At 50.0% G+C, this 18,876-nt stretch overlaps 1 protein-coding gene across 1 annotated transcript in view; it reads right to left on the bottom strand.

The window, feature by feature from the left end:
- IGF1R (insulin like growth factor 1 receptor) overlaps nucleotides 1–2,684 on the bottom strand; it is a 277,764-nt gene extending 275,080 nt beyond the window's left edge. The window contains exon 1 of the mRNA XM_040342347.1: nucleotides 1,533–2,684. Coding sequence (XP_040198281.1) covers nucleotides 1,533–1,632 — 100 coding nt within the window. The 5' untranslated portion in view covers nucleotides 1,633–2,684. The remainder of the gene's footprint in view (nucleotides 1–1,532) is intronic.
- Nucleotides 2,685–18,876: the final 16,192 nt, after the last annotated feature.

The following is an 18,876-nucleotide window of genomic DNA, read 5'->3' as shown; positions in this document are numbered from 1 at the left end:
TGGGGGGGGACATGTCACAGGTATGATGATGGGGGGGGGACATGTCACAGGTATGATGATGGGGGGGGAAATGTCACAGGTATGATGATGGGGGGGGGACATGTCACAGGTATGATGGGGGGGGGACATGTCACAGGTATGATGGGGGAACGGGACATGTCACAGGTATAATGATGGGGGGGGGACATGTCACAGGTATAATGATGGGGGGGGGGGACATGTCACAGGTATAATGATGGGGGGGGGGACATGTCACAGGTATGATGGGGGGGGGGGGAGACATGTCACAGGTATAATGATGGGGGGGGGACATGTCACAGGTATGATGATGGGGGGGGGGCATGTCACAGGTATAATGATGGGGGGGGGGACATGTCACAGGTATGATGATGGGGGGGGACATGTCACAGGTATGATGATGGGGGGGGGGACATGTCACAGGTATGATGATGGGGGGGGAAATGTCACAGGTATGATGATGGGGGGGGGACATGTCACAGGTATAATGATGGGGGGGGGGGGGGGACATGTCACAGGTATGATGATGGGGGGGGACATGTCACAGGTATGAAGGGGGGGCATGTCACAGGTATGATGGGGGGGGGACATGTCACAGGTATGATGGGGGGGGGGGGGGACATGTCACAGGTATGAAGGGGGGGCATGTCACAGGTATGATGGGGGGGGGGACATGTCACAGGTATGATGGGGGGGGGGACATGTCACAGGTATGATGGGGGGGGGGGACATGTCACAGGTATGATGGGGGGGGGGGGGACATGTCACAGGTATGAGGGGGGGGGGGCATTTCACAGGTATGATGAGGGGGACATGTCACAGGTATGATGATGGGGGGGGGGACATGTCACAGGTATGATGGGGGGGGGGGGGCATGTCACAGGTATAATGATGGGGGGGGGGACATGTCACAGGTATAATGATGGGGGGGGACATGTCACAGGTATGATGATGGGGGGGGGGACATGTCACAGGTATGATGATGGGGGGGGAAATGTCACAGGTATGATGATGGGGGGGGGGGGGGACATGTCACAGGTATGATGATGGGGGGGGACATGTCACAGGTATGATGATGGGGGGGGCATGTCACAGGTATGATGGGGGGGGGACATGTCACAGGTATGATGGGGGGGGACATGTCACAGGTATGAAGGGGGGGCATGTCACAGGTATGATGGGGGGGGGGGGACATGTCACAGGTATGATGGGGGGGGGGACATGTCACAGGTATGATGGGGGGGGGGGGGACATGTCACAGGTATGATGGGGGGGGGGGCATTTCACAGGTATGATGAGGGGGACATGTCACAGGTATGATGATGGGGGGGGACATGTCACAGGTATGATGGGGGGGGACATGTCACAGGTATGAAGGGGGGGGCATGTCACAGGTATGATGAGGGGGGGGGGACACATGTATGAAGGGGGGGGGGGGGTAAATCATCACAGGTCAGTCCCCCACGTGTCCCCTCACATTGCTCTCCCCGGAGGGGCCCCCAGCAGACACTCACCTTTGCCCCCCGGGGGCCCCAGGCACAGGCTCGGACACAGGACCAGTAGTAGTAGTAAGACCCCCGACATCCAGGCCGGAGCCCCCCAGCCGGTCTTCATCTCCCGGGAGGAACACACGCGGCTCTCCGCCACTCCAGCGATCTGAGGGGCCCCTCACATCCACAGCCCGAAAAGTGACCGAAACAAAGATGGCGGCCGGAGCCCACACACACACTGACCCCCGATATGTGGGGTGGGTGGCCGCTGTGACCTTGTATTAGAGGCTGCAGTCTGGGGGGAGCCGGTGACCCCCAAATACCTCCCAGCCTTAAAGGGGCCCTTCACTGGGAAGCCCGAGTCTGTAGTGTCCACCAATCAGCGCAGGAGCCTCGGTGTGTATGGAACCCGGAGCAGCCAATCAGCGCCGGAGCCTCATTCAGTACAGAGTATCCAGTATAGAAGGTTGTGTATCCCGTATGGAACGCGGAGTAGCCAATCAGCGCCTCGGCTTGCCCAGAGCGCAGAGTATCCCGTATAGAGCGTGGCGTGTGCACCAATCAGCGCCCGAGGCTCAGTCCGTACAGAACGCGGAATATCCAATCAGCACCTCGGTCCGTATTCACTACGAAACGCGGAGTATTCCCGTATAGAACGCGGAGCGGCCAATCAGCGCCTCAGCCCCGAGTCTCTATAGTCTCCCGTATAGCAGGAAGAGCAGCCAATCAGCGGCCAGTCCCGGGGTTCTCCCCGATGTCAGCCTCGCCGCTCGCACACGTTGCACGTTACACCGAGCCGGACACCACCGGCGCGCCGCTCCGAGTCCTCCCCCTCCATGTCACCCCCGGGGGGGGCAATGAATGGCAAAGTGTCCGCTCACTCCGGGGGGGGGCCTGAAGGTCACAGATCCTCCTGCGCGAGCGTGTCAGGGCGCAGAGCGGGCGATGTGTGTGAGCCGAGCGATCATTGTCATCCCCGATCTCCTCCGATCTTCTTCTCCTCCTCAGAGCTCCGCTCCTCTGGCGCTCTGACGTGACTGCTGTAAACAAGAGCCGGAGACACATCCACCAACCAACCAACACACACACACTCCGGGCGGGCGGGAAAACACGGACTGGAGGCTCCGCACAGCCGGAGCGGACTCACAGGGGGGAGAGACTCTCAGCACAACACTGACTACTACACACCAGACACTGAGCACAGGAGACTCTACACACAGGAGACTCTCAGCACAACACTGACTACTACACACAGCACAACACTACACACCAGACTCTACACACAGGAGACTCTACACACAGCACTACACACACGAGACTCTCAGCACAACACTACACACAGGAAACACTCAGCACAACACTACACACCAGACACTACACACAGGAGACTCTACACACAGCACTACACACCAGACACTGAGCACAACACTGCACACAGGAGACACACAGCACAACACTACACACAGACTACTACACACCAGACACTGAGCGCTACACTACACACCAGACACTGAGCGCTACACTACACACATGAGACTCTACACACCAGACTCTACACACAGGAGACTCTACACACCAGACACTGAGCACAACACTGCACGCCAGACACTGAGCGCTACACTACACACAGGAGACTCTCTACACACAACACTACTACACACAGCACTACATTACACACTACTACACACAGCACTACACACCAGACACTGAGCGCTACACTACACACAGGAGACTCTACGCACAGCACAACACTACACACAGCACTACATTACACACTACTACACACAGCACTAGACTACACACAGCACTACACAACAGACGCTGAGCTCTACACACAGGAGACTCTACACACTGAGCACACTACTACACATCAGACACTGAGCGCTACACTACACACAGGAGACTCACTACACACTACTACACACAGCACTACACACAGGAGACTCTACACACAGCACTACACACAGGAGACTCTACACACAGCACTACACACAGGAGACTCTACACACAGCACAACACACAGGAGACTCTCTACACACAGCACAACACTAGACACTACTACACACAGCACTACATTACACACTACTACACACAGCACTACACACCAGACACTGAGCGCTACACTACACACAGGAGACTCTACGCACAGCACAACACTACACACAGCACTAAATTACACACTACTACACACAGCACTAGACTACACACAGCACTACACACCAGACGCTGAGCTCTACACACAGGAGACTCTACACACTGAGCACACTACTACACATCAGACACTGAGCGCTACACTACACACAGGAGACTCACTACACACTACTACACACAGCACTACACACAGGAGACTCTACACACAGCACTACACACAGGAGACTCTACACACAGCACTACACACAGGAGACTCTCTACACACAGCACAACACTAGACACTACTACACACAGCACTACATTACACACTACTACACACAGCACTACACACCAGACACTGAGCGCTACACTACACACAGGAGACTCTACGCACAGCACAACACTACACACAGCACTACATTACACACTACTACACACAGCACTAGACTACACACAGCACTACACACCAGACGCTGAGCTCTACACACAGGAGACTCTACACACTGAGCACACTACTACACATCAGACACTGAGCGCTACACTACACACAGGAGACTCACTACACACTACTACACACAGCACTACACACAGGAGACTCTACACACAGCACTACACACAGGAGACTCTACACACAGCACTACACACAGGAGACTCTCTACACACAGCACAACACTAGACACTACTACACACAGCACTACACACCAGACACTACACACAGGAGACTCTACACACAGCACTACACACCAGACACTGAGCGCTACACTACACACAGGAGACTCTCTACACACAGCACTACATTGCACACTACTACACACCAGACACTGAGCTCTACACTACACACAGGAGATACATAAAAACAAAAACACATATAAGGAAGAGAGGAATTCTCCTCCAAATATAGGGATTTTTTTAGGTGAGGTGCTGTTCGTAGTATTTAAGGTAAGCACACAAAACACAGTGGTTTTAGAAAAGTATCAAAAAGGTTTAATTTTTATATAAAAATATATCCATGTAAAACAAATTACATGATATGACCACAATACATTACAAGAAGTGAAAAAGAGAGAATTATTAAATGCAGACTGCCGACTAGTTTCGCACTGTTGTGCTTCGTCAGGGCTTTCAATTCATTCTTTTTCAATATGGTGGTCTGTGTGTGACATAGAAATATACGTCATTAATACATAACAATAAAGTACATTGTAGTCCATTTAACAGTCTTTATGACAAAAAAGAAATAAAATCAAATAGCCATGCGCTTACCAATTCCGTTTAAAAGACTGAGCCAGAGCAAAATATTGCCTAAATGTTAACCGGTAAGTCCCAGCAGGGTGGACCAAGGCAGCGCCGCACTTTGACCAGTGGAAGCCAGATCCAACTAGCCGTAGCAGGTGCGGGTAATGGGATGTTGGGACCACCAACGGGGTCCAGGATTAGATCTGTAAATATTCAATATAATCTATCTATATATATAAAACTCAAGTGTGTGTATGCATGTTCCAGCATCACGTCCAAACGGCTAAAGATATTAACATGAAACTTGGCACACATGTTACTTATATGTCAGCCACAAACATAGGATAGGTGGTTTAACCCTTACCCACCCCCATTTGCCATGGTCGGGGTTTTCCTTTAAAGTCCCATTCAACTCTATGGGAAATACATGTTACTTCATAACTTCCAAACAGCTGTAGATATTTCCATAACACTTGGTCACATGTTACTTATATGTCCACTTAAACTATAGGATCGTTAATTTATCCCTTAACTACCCCCATTTGTGAGGGTCGGGGTTTTTGTTTAAAGTCCCATGCAAATCAATGGGAAATGTATGTTCCCACATAACTTCTGTACGCCTGGAGATATTTCAATAATACCTGCTACACATATTACTTATATGCCAAATAAAAATATATGACAGTTAAATTAACCCTTACCTACACCCTTATATAAAAGATGGGTATATTTATATTACTATGATTTTCCTCCCCAAAAGGTTAAGATAGGAAGACCGGGCAACGCCGGGTATTCAGCTAGTGTAAAGATATACATCCTGTGATATGGTGAGGGGGTTGCGATGGGGACTTCGTGTGCCCCATCGTATGCCAACCTGTACCTGGGGGGGTGGGAGAGAGCCATTTTCTCCGATGACGCCGCCATGATATACCTCCGCCACATTCTATTGGGTCGGAGGTACATCGATGACGTGCTAGTCATCTGGACGGGTAGTGCCATTCTACTGCCTGAATTTATGCAGTATTTATCTATCAATGAATTTAACTTAAAATTCACTATTCAATCTGACACTAGAAGCATCCCCTTTCTTGATCTCAGACTTTTTCTGAACAAGGATGGCACCCTATATACTCGCAGGGATAAGCAATTAGCGGACCTCCAGATGTTGCCAAACTACAAGTCCCATGAGGCATAGCGAGACTCTGACAGCATCAAGCATGACACCCAGAGGCATGATGGGACTTGTAGTTTGGCAACAGCTGGAGGTCCGCTAATTGCTTATCCCCGCTATATAGTAATCTATATAGAAAAGAGACAGCAGGAAACACCATCCTACACTTTACAAGCTCGCATCCAAAACCATTAGTACAAAGCATCCCTTACAGTCAATACCTCAGGCTTCGACGCAATTGCACAAGGAAAGAGGACTTTGAGCAAGAGGCCTCTGCTCTCTTCTCACGTCTTTTGAAAAGAGGCTACAGCAAAAAGGTACTCAAAAAGGCGTATGCTAAATCAAAACTGAGTACAAGGGAAATGTTACTGTTCAAACAAAAGCAAAAAGAATTAAACCCTACTACTAAACTTATAACAACGTTTAGCTCTCACCAAAACGCCTTTCGCCAACTAATCCATAACAACTGGCACTTCCTCTCTGAGGACCCCATCATCTCTAAATATGTGTCTGGAAAGCCAGAAATTGTATATAGGAAATCTAAATCCATTAAAGATGGCTTAATACACAGCCATCTCTCACCTGACACCTCGGTTCTGGGTGAATCTGAGGCACTGGGCACCTACAAATGTGGGCACTGTGACCAGTGCCCCTGGATTCAGGAAGGTGATGGTTGTCTGCTGCCTAGAGGTGGCTTTCTGAAGTCAAAGATGTTCGCAAATTGCACCACAGTCGGCATAGTCTATCTTGTCAAATGCCGCTGCGGTGCATTTTACATAGCCAAGACGAAACGATCATTTGCAAAGAGAATCAAGGATCACCTGTACTATCTGGACGCAGGACTCTTATATACCCCAATTTGCAAACATGTGGGGCTTAACCACAGTTATGATCCATCCTTTATCTCTTTTTTCGCCTTAGAAGTCATCCCCCTCCCTGAAAGAGGCGGTGACTTCGTCAAAAAAATATTGCAACGTGAAGCACGTTGGATATTTGATCAAAAAGCTACTTACCCACCAGGCTTGAATACCTCACTGTCATTTAAACCCTTTTTGTAAAGACTTAAACTACTGGTTGAATATTCCCTAATGATTATACTGTGATTTGCACCATATATAGAAATGCACTGACACAGTATTACAGGTGCTATCCGATACTTACTAATTGGGGACAGTATAGGAGAGAATGTATTCATTACAACCCATACGGATTGATATGCTGTCCAAATATATGTATACTGTGTGTGTATTTAGGTTGTAGTCACATACTAATCATTTGTTTATCATCTTAATATCACCATCTTCCTTTTCGATTGCTGTTTCCGTCTAATTGTACAAAATCCTCCTCTCATCAAGGCTATGTATTGAAGTTGTATATGTGCTAGGAGAATCATTTAACTGCTAAACAACACTGACTACTACACACAGCACTACACACCAGACACTGAGCGCTACACTACACACAGGAGACACACAGCACAACACTACACACAGACTACTACACACCAGACACTGTACTCTACACACAGCACAACACTACACACTACTACACACAGCACTACACACCAGACACTGAGCACTACACACAGGAGACTCTACACACAGCACAACACTACACACTAATACACACAGCACTACACACCAGACACTGAGCGCTACACTACACACAGCACAACACTACACACAGACTACTACACACACCAGACACTGAGCACTACACTACACACAGGAGACTCTACACACAGCACAACACTACACACTATTACACATGACTCTACACACAGCACAACACTACAAACTACTACACACAGCACTACACACCAGACACTGAGCACTACACACAGGAGACTCTACACAACGCACAACACTACACACTAATACACACAGCACTACACACCAGACACTGAGCACTACACACAGGAGACTCTACACACAGCACAACACTACACACTATTACACATGACTCTACACACAGCACAACACTACAAACTACTACACACAGCACTACACACCAGACACTGAGCACTACACACAGGAGACTCTACACAACGCACAACACTACACACTAATACACACAGCACTACACACCAGACACTGAGTGCTACACTACACACAGCACAACACTACACACAGACTACTACACACACCAGACACTGAGCACTACACTACACACAGGAGACTCTACACACAGCACAACACTACACACAGACTACTACACACACCAGACACTGAGCACTACACTACACACAGGAGACTCTACACACAGCACAACACTACACACAGACTACTACACACACCAGACACTGAGCACTACACTACACACAGGAGACACTACACACAGACTACTACACACACCAGACACTGAGCACTACACTACACACAGGAGACACTACACACAGACTACTACACACACCAGACACTGAGCGCTACACTACACACAGGAGACTCTACACACAGCTTTCACACTGAGGCGTTGCACTGGCGGGACGTTGAGAAAAGTCCTGCAAGCAGCATCTTTGGAGCAGCTTTTGGGCGCTGAAAAAAAACGCTCCAAAAACGCCCCTCTCCATTGAAATGAATTGAAAGCGCTGTAAAAACGCCTTACCCTTTCACACTGAGGCACTGCAAAAACGCCCTAAAACGTTAGGGTCTTAGCGGCGCTTTACCAGCGTTTTTCAGGCGCTGGCAGTGTGAAAGGGCTCTGAAAGCACTCTGTCTTTCACATTGGGATTGCAGATGAGGCTTCTTTTAGGCGCTTTACAGTCTTTTTTTTAACGCCAAAGCGCCTGAAAAACTCTCTAATAACGCCTGAAAAACGCCCCAGTGTGAAAGGGGCCTTAGAGTTATGATTTTTTATATTGAATTTATATCTAGATTTTTTTTTTTTACATTATATTTTAATCATTGATTTTTTTCCCCTCGTCTTTCAGGACAGCAGCCGGAGAGAGCGCAGCTCCATCCACTTCCCAGGAAACACTGCCGTCGTCACCGCTTTTAAGCCTTGCCCCTTTCACCATTGCCCCAGTTGTAGTGTTTCCTCCGCCATGGTGGAAGAGCTGCATGGGACCAGGGGTATGCTACGCTCTCCCCAGGTGGGGAAGGATGAAGGGCATACCTTGTGTCAGCATTTGGTTTTCCTCTGGCCAGCCCAACACCACCCCTGACGGGAGGGGGGTGTTTCGGTGCTTCTTTCCTCCTCAAGCCCAGCGAGGGTAGAGGCCGAAGGAGGGTCCCGCGCCAATCCGCCCCATAAGCTCACTATGCAAGCTGCTTAGGGCCCCCCGAAGCTGCGGACCGCCCCCCCCAAATTACTAGAGGCCCCCGCCTGGTGAGAAGTCATTTTCAGCCCCTCACCCCGCTTCTCAACGGCACTGCTTCCAAGCATCCCACTTGTTCCGGGTCCCGAGTGGTGGGCGACGTTCCTGCCGCACGGGGCGGGGCTTCTGGTTCCAGAGATGAGTAAAATGGTTATTCCTGCGCTACAGTGGAATCCATATGGGCAATGATTAGAGGTGCGCCAATTACCCTATGGGCCAAACAATACCCACGATAAGGTATAAAGAAAATCAAGAGATGGTGTTGCGCTCCAATCACAATTTAACTACTTGCCGACCAGCCGCCGCAGTCCTGCGCGAGAGCCGTAGCTCTACGTCGGCTTTCGCAGCGGCCACTAGGGGCGCGCGCGCCCCCCGCTCGTCCCTGACTCCTGTGCGCTCGTTAGGCCTCGTACACACGACCGAACATGTCTGCTGAAACTGGTCCGTCAGACCAGTTTCCGCGGACATGTTCGGTCGTGTGTACGGCCGACCGGACAATTTTCCGGCGGATCGGACAGGTTTACAGCGGACAAATGTTTCTTAGCATGCTATGAAACATGTCCGCTGGAAGCCTGTCCGTCGGACATGTTCGGTCGTCTGTACGACTCACCGGACATGTCCGCTCGGCCGAAAGCCCTCGCATGCGTCGAAGTGATTCGACGCATGCGTGGAAGCATTGACCTTCCAGGGTCGACGTCACCGCGTTCGCTGTCCGCGGGAAATTTGGTCTGATGGTGTGTACAGCCATCTGACCAAAATCCGGCAGCGGACATGTCCGATGAAAACTGTCCGCGGACCGTTTTCATCGGACATGTCTCGTCGTGTACGAGGCCTTACAGAGCGGGGACCAGGAGCTGGGTGTGTAAACACACAGCTCCCGGTCCTGTCGGGAGAAATGCCTGACCGTCTGTTCATACAATGTATGAACAGCGATCAGTCATTTCCTCTAACGAGGCCTCCCCCCTACAGTTAGAACACACCCAGGGAACATACTTCACCCCTTCCCCGCCCCCTAGTGTTAACCCCTTCCCTGCCAGTGGCATTTTTATAGTAATCCAATGCATTTTTATAGCACTGATCGCTATAAAAATGCCAATGGTCCGAAGTGTCCGTCATAATGTCGCAGTACCGAAAAAAATCGCTAATCGCCGCCATTACTAGTAAAAAAAAAAAATATTAATAAAAATGCCATAAAACTACCCCCTATTTTGTAAACGCTATAACTTTTGCGCAAACCAATCAATAAACGTTTATTGCGATTTTTTTTTTTTTTTACGAAAAATATGTAGAAGAATACGTATCGGCCTAAACTGAGGAAAAAAAATGTTTTTTATATATTTTTGGGGGGATATTTATTTATTTCTTCTTTTTTTTTTTTTTTTCTTTTTTTTTTTTTTTTACCACCTCAGCTTTCTTTTACCCAATTCTAGAGACCAGCTCATGATTTGATGCTTCTTACGTCTCAGGTTGTGGTTTGCATCATATGTGGTATTTATTCTGCATTCTTTTTTTTTTTATTTTTTTTTTTTTACTTAATCGTAGGTATTACGGTTTCTATGTCGGCCAACCGCTAGGGCAGAAAGGCAGTGACCCTACACCCTGCTGGTCGAAACCCAATAACATTTAACAGAAAAATAATTTTTACAATTATTTACGCCCTCCCCCCCCCCCCCCCCATGGCTCCCAGGGATCTCGTCCTATTCTCCTCTAATATAACCCCTAACAAGTTCAGCAACGGAAACTATATTTGTATATCCCTCTGATAGTAGTCGGTAAAAGGGCGAAGAGGAGGTGCAGGTGGGTTAATGCCCACTTACACATTTCCTGTTCCTAGCAGACCCTGACTCTCTCGGCGTAGCTCCATGTTTTTTTGTATTCCTTCCATATTGCCCATTTCTCCCTATATTCCCCATTCCTTTCCAGATGACTATCCCTTAGTTCTTCTAACCTGTACGTTTCCTCTACTTCGTCAATCCAGTTCCAGACATGGGGGCTTTCCTTCTCCTGCCACTTTTTGGGGATGAGTCTCTTAGCTGCATTTAAGAGATGGGGTAATAAAGACTGCTTATATTTTTTTACCCCTTCCATACTGCCGTGAAAGAGCACGACCCAGGGGTCTTTCTTTATCTCCTCCCCCGTTATAACCTTTATTTGGGTCAATATTGTGTCCCAATAGCTTTGAATTTTTGGGCATAGCCACCATAAATGGGCCATCGTGCCTGTTTCTGAGCAACCCCGCCAGCACTCAGCGGGCTGGCTTGCTTTAAATTTATTAGCTTTATCCGGGGTGATATACCACCCTGAGAAGCACTTGTAATTTGCTTCGGCTGTGCGAACGTCTATTGCAGATGAGTGAGTTAATTGAATGATCCTCTGAAAAGTGTTTGTCCCTCTCGTGATACCTAACTCTCTTTCCCATTTATCTATAAAAGGTGCTTCTCCCCGAGACCCTATCTTGACCAATATTCCATAGAGTTTAGTGATAGTGCCCTTTGAATTCTTGGATTTGCAAATCCTCTCAAGTGAAGTCAGCTCCGCCTCCGTCCGAAGTGGGCGGGGGAGGTGCCGCACAAAGTGATGCAACTGGGAATAATGCCACCTATCGAGGTTCCAATAATCCGTTTTGGATTTCAAATCTCCGTAGGTCATTATCTCTCCGTCTTTAATGATATCTCCTAAGTGCACTGTGTCTTTCCTGATCCAATTCCCTCCAATTTTGTTTTCCCCAGGTGCAAAATAAGGATTTTCTTTTAAATTCATTAGTGGGGAATTAAATTTCCCCTCTAATTGTGCCTGAGTTCTATCCCATATTCTTAATGTGTGTCGTGTTATATCATGTGTTTTGTGATCTAGTGCTCTGTGTTGTGTGGGGATCCATATGATATTATTCAAATATTTGCTAGTTAACGCTTTCTCAATTTGCACCCATCTTTTGTCTGGCCTGTCGCGAGCCCATTCAACCGCCCGCGATAGGACCGCCGCTTTATAGTAACTTTTGATGTCCGGAACACCCAACCCGCCACGCAGCTTTCCCTGTTTTAGTGTGGAGAGGGATATTCTATGCTTCTTGTTTTTCCATACATAGTTTAGTAGCAAGGTATTCAGAATGCTCAAAAATTGCTGTGGAAGGGCGATTGGTACCAGTAAAAATTTATAAAGAATTTTTGGGACTACGACCATCTTCAGCATATTTATACGTCCGATCCATGATATAGGTTTATTTGCCGTGCTTTTTAATTCATTCTTGATCTCATTTAATAAGGGAACATAATTTATTTTATACATCTTCTGTACTGTATTGGCAAGTTTGATACCTAAATACTTTAGTTCTTTAGTCCAGGGGAAGGCACAAACTTCCTTTACTAATCCTACCTCCCTATTATTTAAATTAATATTCAAAATTTCTGATTTATTTATATTTATTTTAAAGTTAGAGATATCCCCGTATTGTTTCAATACTTTAGTGAGCTTTGGGATGGATTTGACCGGGTTGGTTACATAAAATAATATATCATCGGCGAAGGCCGATAATTTATGTTCCTCCCCGTCTACTCCTACTCCATTAATATCAGGATCCTTACGAATAGTAGCCAACAGTGGCTCCAATGATAGAATGAAGAGAAGGGGTGACAGGGGGCACCCCTGCCTTGTTCCATTTTTCATTTCGAAAGATTCCGATAGCGTTCCGTTTATTTTAATTTTTGCGGTAGGATGGAGGTACAGTGTTTTAATCCAACGGGACATCCTATATCCTATTCCCCAGTGCTTTAAGTGGGCCAAAAGAGGTGCCGGTACTCTATTAGGCGCCGGTGCTCCCCCCCCCCCCCCAATACTGAACATGAAAATACCCTTAGAAAGTACCCTGAAAAAGAGCTACTGTAGAAAGAGCTACTGAACATAAATAAAATGTGCAAAAGGGTATTGAACAAAATGGGCTCTGCACGTGCACTGTGCGAACACTCTGGAGCTCATCCTTAATCCTATGTAATGTATCCCTCTCAGGGCTTTCAGCATGTAAGGGGTTAAATTATTGCAGGATTAATCATTTAACCCCTTACATGCTGAAAGCCCTGAAGGATGCATTACACTGGATTAATCATTTAACCCCTTACATGCTGAAAGCCCTGAGGGTATAGATCATGAAGCTCTGTTATTGATCAAATTATTGCAGGCCGCAGCAGGAGGGGGCTTTTGGCAATGGCATCAGGCAGACAGGCATGTTGGACTTCAATTTGTACAAAGTACTACCTTAAAAAAAAAAAAATGTTTAACAGCAGAATCTAATGGGACCTGGAGGGGGGTCTTTTTCTAACAGTGTCCCATGGACAGTCTATTAGAAAGTGTCCCCTCTAGGCCCCATTAGAGACTACAACAGAGTCTAATGGGACCCCCTCTGTGTGCCATGACTCTCACCCCTGCCCAACCTCTCACAAAGTAGAAATACAATTGTAGCGCTACTCTTACCTTAACTGTGGGTGCTGTAGCTGTGGCTGGCTCCCACATCCTCTGTGGCTGGTTCCTGTGGGTGGCTAGCTGGCACCCTGCTGTGGCTGGCTGGATCCCTGGTGTGGGTGGGTCACCGTGGGTGGCTGGCATCCTGCTGTGGATAGTCACTGTGGCTGGTTTGCTCCTGTGGGTGGCTGGCTCCCTGCTGTGGGTGGGTCACTGTGGCTGGTTGGCTCCTGTGGGTGGTTGGCTGGCACCCCATTGTAGCTGGCTGGTTTCCTGGTGTGGGTGGGTCACTGTGGGTGGCTGGCTGGCACCCTGGCCCTGCTGTGGATGAGTCACCATGGGTGGCTGGCACCCTGGCCCTGCTGTGGGTGGGTCACCGTGGGTGGCTGGCTTCTGTGGGTGGCTGCCTGGCACCCTGCTGTTGGTGGCTGGCCTGGCTCTCTGCCGTGGGTCAGTGGGTGGCTGTCTCACACGGTGCAGCCTGCTGTGGGTGACTGGCCTGGCTCCCTGCTGTGGGTCAGTGGCTGGCTTGCATGGTGCACCCTGCTGTGGGTGGCTGGCCTGGCTCCCTGCTGTGGGTCAGGGGCTGGCTTGCATGGTGCACCCTGCTGTGGGTGGCTGGCCTGGCTCCCTGCTGTGGGTCAGTGGGTGGGTCGGTGGCTGGCTGACATGGTGCAGCCTGCTGTGGGTGGCTGGCCTGGCTCCCTGATGTGGGTCAGTGGGTGGGTGGGTCGGTGGCTGGCTGACACGGTGCAGCCTACTGTGGGTGACTGGCCTGGCTCCCTGCTGTGGGTCAGTGGCTGGCTTGCATGGTGCTCCCTGCTGTGGTTGGGTGGCTGGCCTGGCTCCCTGCTGTGGGTCAGTGGCTGGCTTGCACGGTGCACCCTGCTGTGGGTGGCTGGCCTGGCTCCCTGCTGTGGGTCAGTGGCTGGCTTGCACGGTGCACCCTGCTGTGGGTGGCTGGTCTGGCTCCATGCTGTGGGTCAGTGGCTGGCTTGCACGGTGCTCCCTGCTGTGGGTGGGTGGGTGTCTGGCCTGGCTCCCTGCTGTGGGTCGGTGGGTGGCTGGCACAATGCACCCTGCTGCAGGTGGCTAGCCTGGCTCCCTGCTGTGGCTGACAGAGAGGGGGTGGGCTGACAAAGGGAGGATGGGCTGATAGAGGAGGGGTGGGCTGACAGAGAGGGGGGTGGGCTGACAGAGGAGGAGTGGACTGACAGAGAGGGGGGTGGGCTGACAGAGGAGGTGTGGACTGACAGAGAGGAGTGGGCTGAGAGGGGATGGGGGCTGACAGAGGGGAGCTGACAGAGGGGGGTGGGCTGACAGAGGGGAGCTGACAGAGGGGGGGATGGGCTGACAGAGAGGTTGGTGGGTTGACAGAGGGTGGGGTGGGTTGACAGAGGGGGGGGTGGGCTGACAGAGGGGGGTGGGCTGACAGAGGGGAGATGGGTTGGCAGAGGAGGACTGGGCTGAGAGGGGGTGGGTGCTGACAGAGGGGGGGTGGGCTGACAGAGGGGGGTGGGCTGACAGAGGGGAGATGGGTTGGCAGAGGAGGAGTGGGCTGAGAGGGGGTGGGTGCTGACAGAGGGGGGGTGGGCTGACAGAGGGGGGGTGGGCTGACAGAGGGGGGTGGGCTGACAGAGGGGAGATGGGTTGGCAGAGGAGGAGTGGGCTGAGAGGGGGTGGGTGCTGACAGAGGGGGGGTGGGCTGACAGAGGGGGGTAGGCTGACAGAGGGGAGATGGGTTGGCAGAGGAGGAGTGGGCTGAGAGGGGGTGGGTACTGACAGAGGGGGGGTGGGCTGACAGAGGGGAGATGGGTTGGCAGAGGAGGAGTGGGCTGAGAGGGGGTGGGTACTGACAGAGGGGGGGTGGGCTGACAGAGGGGGGTAGGCTGACAGAGGGGAGATGGGTTGGCAGAGGAGGAGTGGGCTGAGAGGGGTGGGTGATGACAGAGGGGGGGTGGGCTGACAGAGGGGGGTAGGCTGACAGAGGGGAGATGGGTTGGCAGAGGAGGAGTGGGCTGAGAGGGGGTGGGTGCTGACAGAGGGGGGGTGGGCTGAAAGGGGGGGGTGGGTTGACAGAGGAGGGGTGGGCTGTGGGCTGACAGAGGATGGGTGGGCTGACAAAGGGGGTGTGGGCTGCCTGACATAGAGGAGGTGGTTTGACAGAGGAGAATGGCTTAAACGGGGGGTGATGGTGACAGAGACCTCAGAAATTCAAAGCGCCCTAGGCCGAGAGGCGGGACTCCAGCAAGTGGTCACGACCAGCCGCATCCACACGTGACCAGCTCCGCCTCCGTCGATGATTTGCAGGGCGCTCGCAACACAAATGCCCTGTGATTGGCCAAACAGGGTCATGTGCGGCCGTACGCTGTGGAATTCTGGGACATGTAGTCATGATGCGAGGCTCGGATCATGACTCATGATGCGAGCCTCACATCATGACTACATGTCCCAGAATTCCACAGCGTACGGCCGCACATGACCCTGTCCGGCCAATCACAGGGCTTTTGTATGGCTGCCGCCTACTGTATTGAAGTCGACTTCAAAGGAAAAAAAAAAAAAACGTCAGCGAGAGCGACACGGACGCCGGTATTTTGTGCCCTCCCCCAATGTTGCGCCCGGTGCGATACGCCAGTGCGTTCCAGTACGAGAAACCCACGTACTGGGCGCACGGAGAGGTGCTGGTACTCTCCAGGGCCATTTTTGGAAGTGGCGGTACTGAGTACCGCCGCGTTCCGGCCCAGTTAAAGCACTGCTATTCCCATAATAGTAAGGGTCTCCGTCATGAGCCCCCAGTCTACCCTGTCGAAAGCTTTTTCAGCATCGACTGACAGGAGTAGACCGGGGGATTTATTCTGCCTAATGGTCTGAAGCAGGAGAATTGCCCTTAGGCTATTGTCTTTGCCCTCTCTGTTGGGTACAAATCCTACTTGGTCGGGGTGCACCAAAGAGTGCATGACCCCCTTCAGGCGTCCTGCAAGGATTTTAGCAAACAGCTTGATGTCAGAATTTAACAGCGAAATAGGCCTGTATCCCGAACAGAGAGAGCTGTCTTTCCCTTCTTTCAAAATTAAAGCGACCACGGCCGCTGTTGCTTCACTGCTGGCTTCGAATTCGGAGCCTAGCCCATTAAAGTATTTGCACAACCTTGGAATCAGTATATTGCTAAATCTTTTATAGTACATGGTTGAAAACCCGTCCGGACCCGGGCTTTTTCCGCCCGTAGTGGTATTTAGTGCTGTTTTAATTTCTGCCTCGGTTATGGGGCGGTCCATATTCAAACTCTCCGTCTCCTCCAATCTAGGAAGTCCTGCCTTTACGAGGAAGTCTCTGGTCTCTTCCTCCCTTTCCCCTTCCTGCAAACCTGGGTGTTTTATTGTGTATAATTCCTCATAATATTTTTTGAAACTGTCTGCGATTTCGGGAGTTGCATGAACCAAGTTCCCGTTTTTCCCCTTAATTTTTTCAATGTAGTTCCTAGTTTTCTTTTTTTGGGCCATTTTGGCTAACAGCTTACTTGGCTTATTACCCCATATGTACCTCTCCTTGGATATACAGTTTAGTTTGTACCTTGCTTCCTGTTCCATGATTTCCTTAAGTGCATCTCTTTTCAGGGTTAGATTAAGGTAGGTCTCTTTTAGTCTTCGCTCTTTATGTTTGCTTTCTAGGTTCTCTATCTCTTTCCTCAGGGAGTTGGCTTTACTTTTCCTTTCTTTTTTTTTTTTAGCGCCCTCGGCAATTAAAATTCCTCTAATATACGCTTTGTGCGTCTCCCAAAGGGTTGCACTGGAAATCCCTGCTGTATCATTAATATGAAAGAATTGTTTTAGTTCGGCCTCCACTCTTCTAGCCCCTCCTTCATCTCGAATCAGGCTATCGTCTAGGCGCCACACCGGCCGCTGCCTCTTTTGTGTAGATAATATAATTTTCATTGTTATTGGAGCATGGTCTGACACCGTCATGATTCCAATTTCAGTCTCTGTGATAGAGTCGAGCAGCCCGTGATCCGCCAAGATGTAGTCTATTCTAGAGTACGTTCCGTGAGGAGGGGAGAAAAATGTGTAGTCATGTTCTTTTGGATGAAAAATCCGCCAAACGTCCACTAATTGGCGTTCGTGTAACTTATGTTTGATTCTCTGTAAATGCTCATTTTTTGTCGCCTTCCCATGGAACGTACTGTCTTCTGTCGGATTAAATACAAAGTTTAAATCCCCCATCAGTATTATGTATCCCTCAGCAAAATTATTCAGTTTTCCCAAAATTTTACCTAAGTATTGGATTGGGTGTGCGTTTGGGGCGTATATATTTGCTAGAGTATAAATAGCATTTTCGAACTTTATTTTGAGAAATAAAAATCTCCCTTCGGGGTCTGTCAACCTCGCCTCAAGCGTAAATCCAAAGCCTCTTGTAAACCCGATGGCCACACCCCTTGCTCGTTTAGAGATGGAATCACCATAAAACCAAATGGGGTATGCCGGGGAGTATAATTTAATGTTTGCGTCTATGGTCAAATGAGATTCTTGAATAAATACCACATCCGCTCTAAGTTGCTCAATCTCGGCCAGGACTTTTAATCTTTTGACAACTGAATTTAAACCCTTTACATTGTAGGATAAGAATTTTACTTCTGTCATTTCCTATTACTGGATCGTTCCTTGAACGTGCTGGACTTTCCAATAGATCCCCTGGGAGCCATATTCCCTATTCCCTCCCTATTTTGAAGGGGGAGAGTGTTCTCTCCCCTCCCAAGCCCACCCCTCCATCTCCCCCTCCCCCCCCCCTTGCCTAGGCCAGTGCATCGCCTCTGAACCGCCCGGATCCTCGGTATCCCCTACCCGTCGGTTCTTTTGGATGAGGTGTAGCACTCAGCGCCCCTCCCACACATTGTCTCCTGGGATTTCCCAGGGGTTCGGTCTTGTATGTGTGGGGATACGGATCCTCCCTTCTTGTTCCCCTCTCCAGTCACCCACCCTCCAACCCTCCCCCCTCTCCCCCCCCTCTGTGCCAATCTCTCAGGGCCACCCCAGGGGGCGGCTATTTTCTAATCGCTATTCAACCCAATC

This window comes from Rana temporaria, chromosome 3 (assembly GCF_905171775.1).
Source record: "Rana temporaria chromosome 3, aRanTem1.1, whole genome shotgun sequence".
Taxonomy (NCBI): domain Eukaryota; kingdom Metazoa; phylum Chordata; class Amphibia; order Anura; family Ranidae; genus Rana; species Rana temporaria.
This window is presented reverse-complemented; position numbering and strand designations above follow the sequence as displayed.